The sequence below is a fragment of the Loa loa genome, assembly GCF_000183805.2.
Source record: "Loa loa unplaced genomic scaffold supercont3.422, whole genome shotgun sequence".
Lineage (NCBI taxonomy): Eukaryota > Metazoa > Nematoda > Chromadorea > Rhabditida > Onchocercidae > Loa > Loa loa.
This window is the reverse complement of record NW_018108602.1, coordinates 44,343-46,158: the sequence shown is the minus strand read 5'-3', so window position 1 is coordinate 46,158 and position 1,816 is coordinate 44,343. Positions and strand designations below refer to the sequence as shown.

At 25.1% G+C, this 1,816-nt stretch overlaps 1 protein-coding gene across 1 annotated transcript in view; it reads left to right on the top strand.

The window, feature by feature from the left end:
• Window positions 1-963, top strand: part of LOAG_18650 (hypothetical protein) — a gene marked incomplete at both ends in the record, with an annotated part of 2,706 nt that extends 1,743 nt beyond the window's left edge. Inside the window, 2 exons of the mRNA XM_020451314.1 lie at window positions 531-671; window positions 925-963. Coding sequence (XP_020304913.1) covers window positions 531-671; window positions 925-963 — 180 coding nt within the window. The remainder of the gene's footprint in view (window positions 1-530; window positions 672-924) is intronic.
• Between the last annotated feature and the right edge of the window lie 853 nt (window positions 964-1,816).

Genomic DNA, 1,816 nt, shown 5'->3' with positions numbered 1-1,816 from the left:
TAAAGGGTATCTTTTTGTATTATCACAATGATATAGAGATATGATATATTGGGAAATTAAAACATCAAATGAGTCAGTTTATTATTGAAAGGAATGATGATAGTTAAGTAGTTGTAGCGTTGGAAAAGTGTGATGTTTAATATGGATAAAATGGAATTAAACATTAGCGAAATAATTCCATTAATTGGATACCATAAATTATCGTATGGATGAGATTATGTAAAAGTTTGAATTAAACAAGAAAAAAAAAAAGAAGATTAGATAGCATGAAATGATAATTCAAATAACAACAAAATTATCCTAAGATAGGATGAAGTGATAGTTAGGAATAATGAAATTGGCCTAAAATAACATGAAGTGATAATCAAACAACAATGAAGTTATTCTAAGATAGCATGAAGTGATAATCAATAATAATAATAATGGAATTATTCGAATATAGCATGAAGTGATAAACTACAGCAATGAAATTAGACTAAAAAAATTTCTCTTTTTCTTCCTTTCTTTTTGTTTTTTTTTTATTTTTTCAGAAAATGGCGGATAGGAAACGTTTATTATCAAACAATGAGCACACCAAACGAGTAACGGTAATCGATCGACCTGGTCAGGATAAAGTACATTTTACCGGAGCCCGAACAAGGCATCGAATCGTAGATGTATTAAAAGAATTTGTAAGTTTTTTCTTTTCCTCTCTCTTTATTGTAACTAATGCTTTTTTTTTAATTGAATTTTTTTTTTTTCTTTTCAAAAAGGAAAATATTTGGGGAAAGGTTATTAATGATCATTTTATCTTTGAGCTTTTTTAATTAGGAAAATTTCTGATAATGTTACATTTGGAATTATTGATTGATGAAAATTAGCATAGAGTTACAATCTTTTTTCATCTTTTATTCGAAAATTTGCAATTTTCTTTCTTTTTCTTAGATCATTTTCACACAATCTAATTACTTTTTAAAGCGTTGAAATTTCAACATATTTCTTTTTTCTTTTTTTTTTTTTTTTTGGATTCTATAAATGTTAATCGAATATTTTACTCGATGTTATTTGTTTAATTTAATTAAATACCAGAATGATTGGAGGATAAAAAACGGAAAAATCATTTGATTTTTAAATCAACAACTTTTTTTTTCTTTTTCTTTTTCCAAAACTTTCCCATATGAGATTTAGCATACAGTTCCTTTTTCTTTTTTATCATTTAAATTTTGAATTTTATTTCGAATTGTCCGCTATTTGCTATTTCTTAGCATTAAAATTATTTCATTTCCACATGTAAAAGATATGTACAAATTCATTTACATAAATTTTTATTCAATTTATTTTTACTATTCACACGTATCCTCAGTTCGTACTAAAATTCGTACCTAAAATTTCATTTTTAATTTAATTGTTCCTGTAATACGTTTATATTTGGACTGTTCCCATGGATATATATATACATATATATGTACATATGTATATATTACATATGTACATATATATGTTTAGGCTTGAAGAAAGATTAAAATTTCAATCTCAGATGCATTAATCAGTACTAAAGTAATATTAAAATTTTATTTAATTTACACCTATCATACCCAAACATTTTGAACCATTCCCGTGGTGTTTGGTTTCTCATCATCCCTTCATTTGCTTTTTTTTTTTTTTCTTTTCCTTTCATTATTTTATCGGAAGGTTTTTAGTTAGCTTTCTTTATCCCATTTCGTTTTGTGTAATATTTCAAGTTTCATTTCCTAAAATTGGAAGATTTGAAGAAAAAGAAGATAAAAAGTAATTTGAAAGAAAAAAAAAAAGAAAAAGGAAGGAAAGAGCTAAGCTT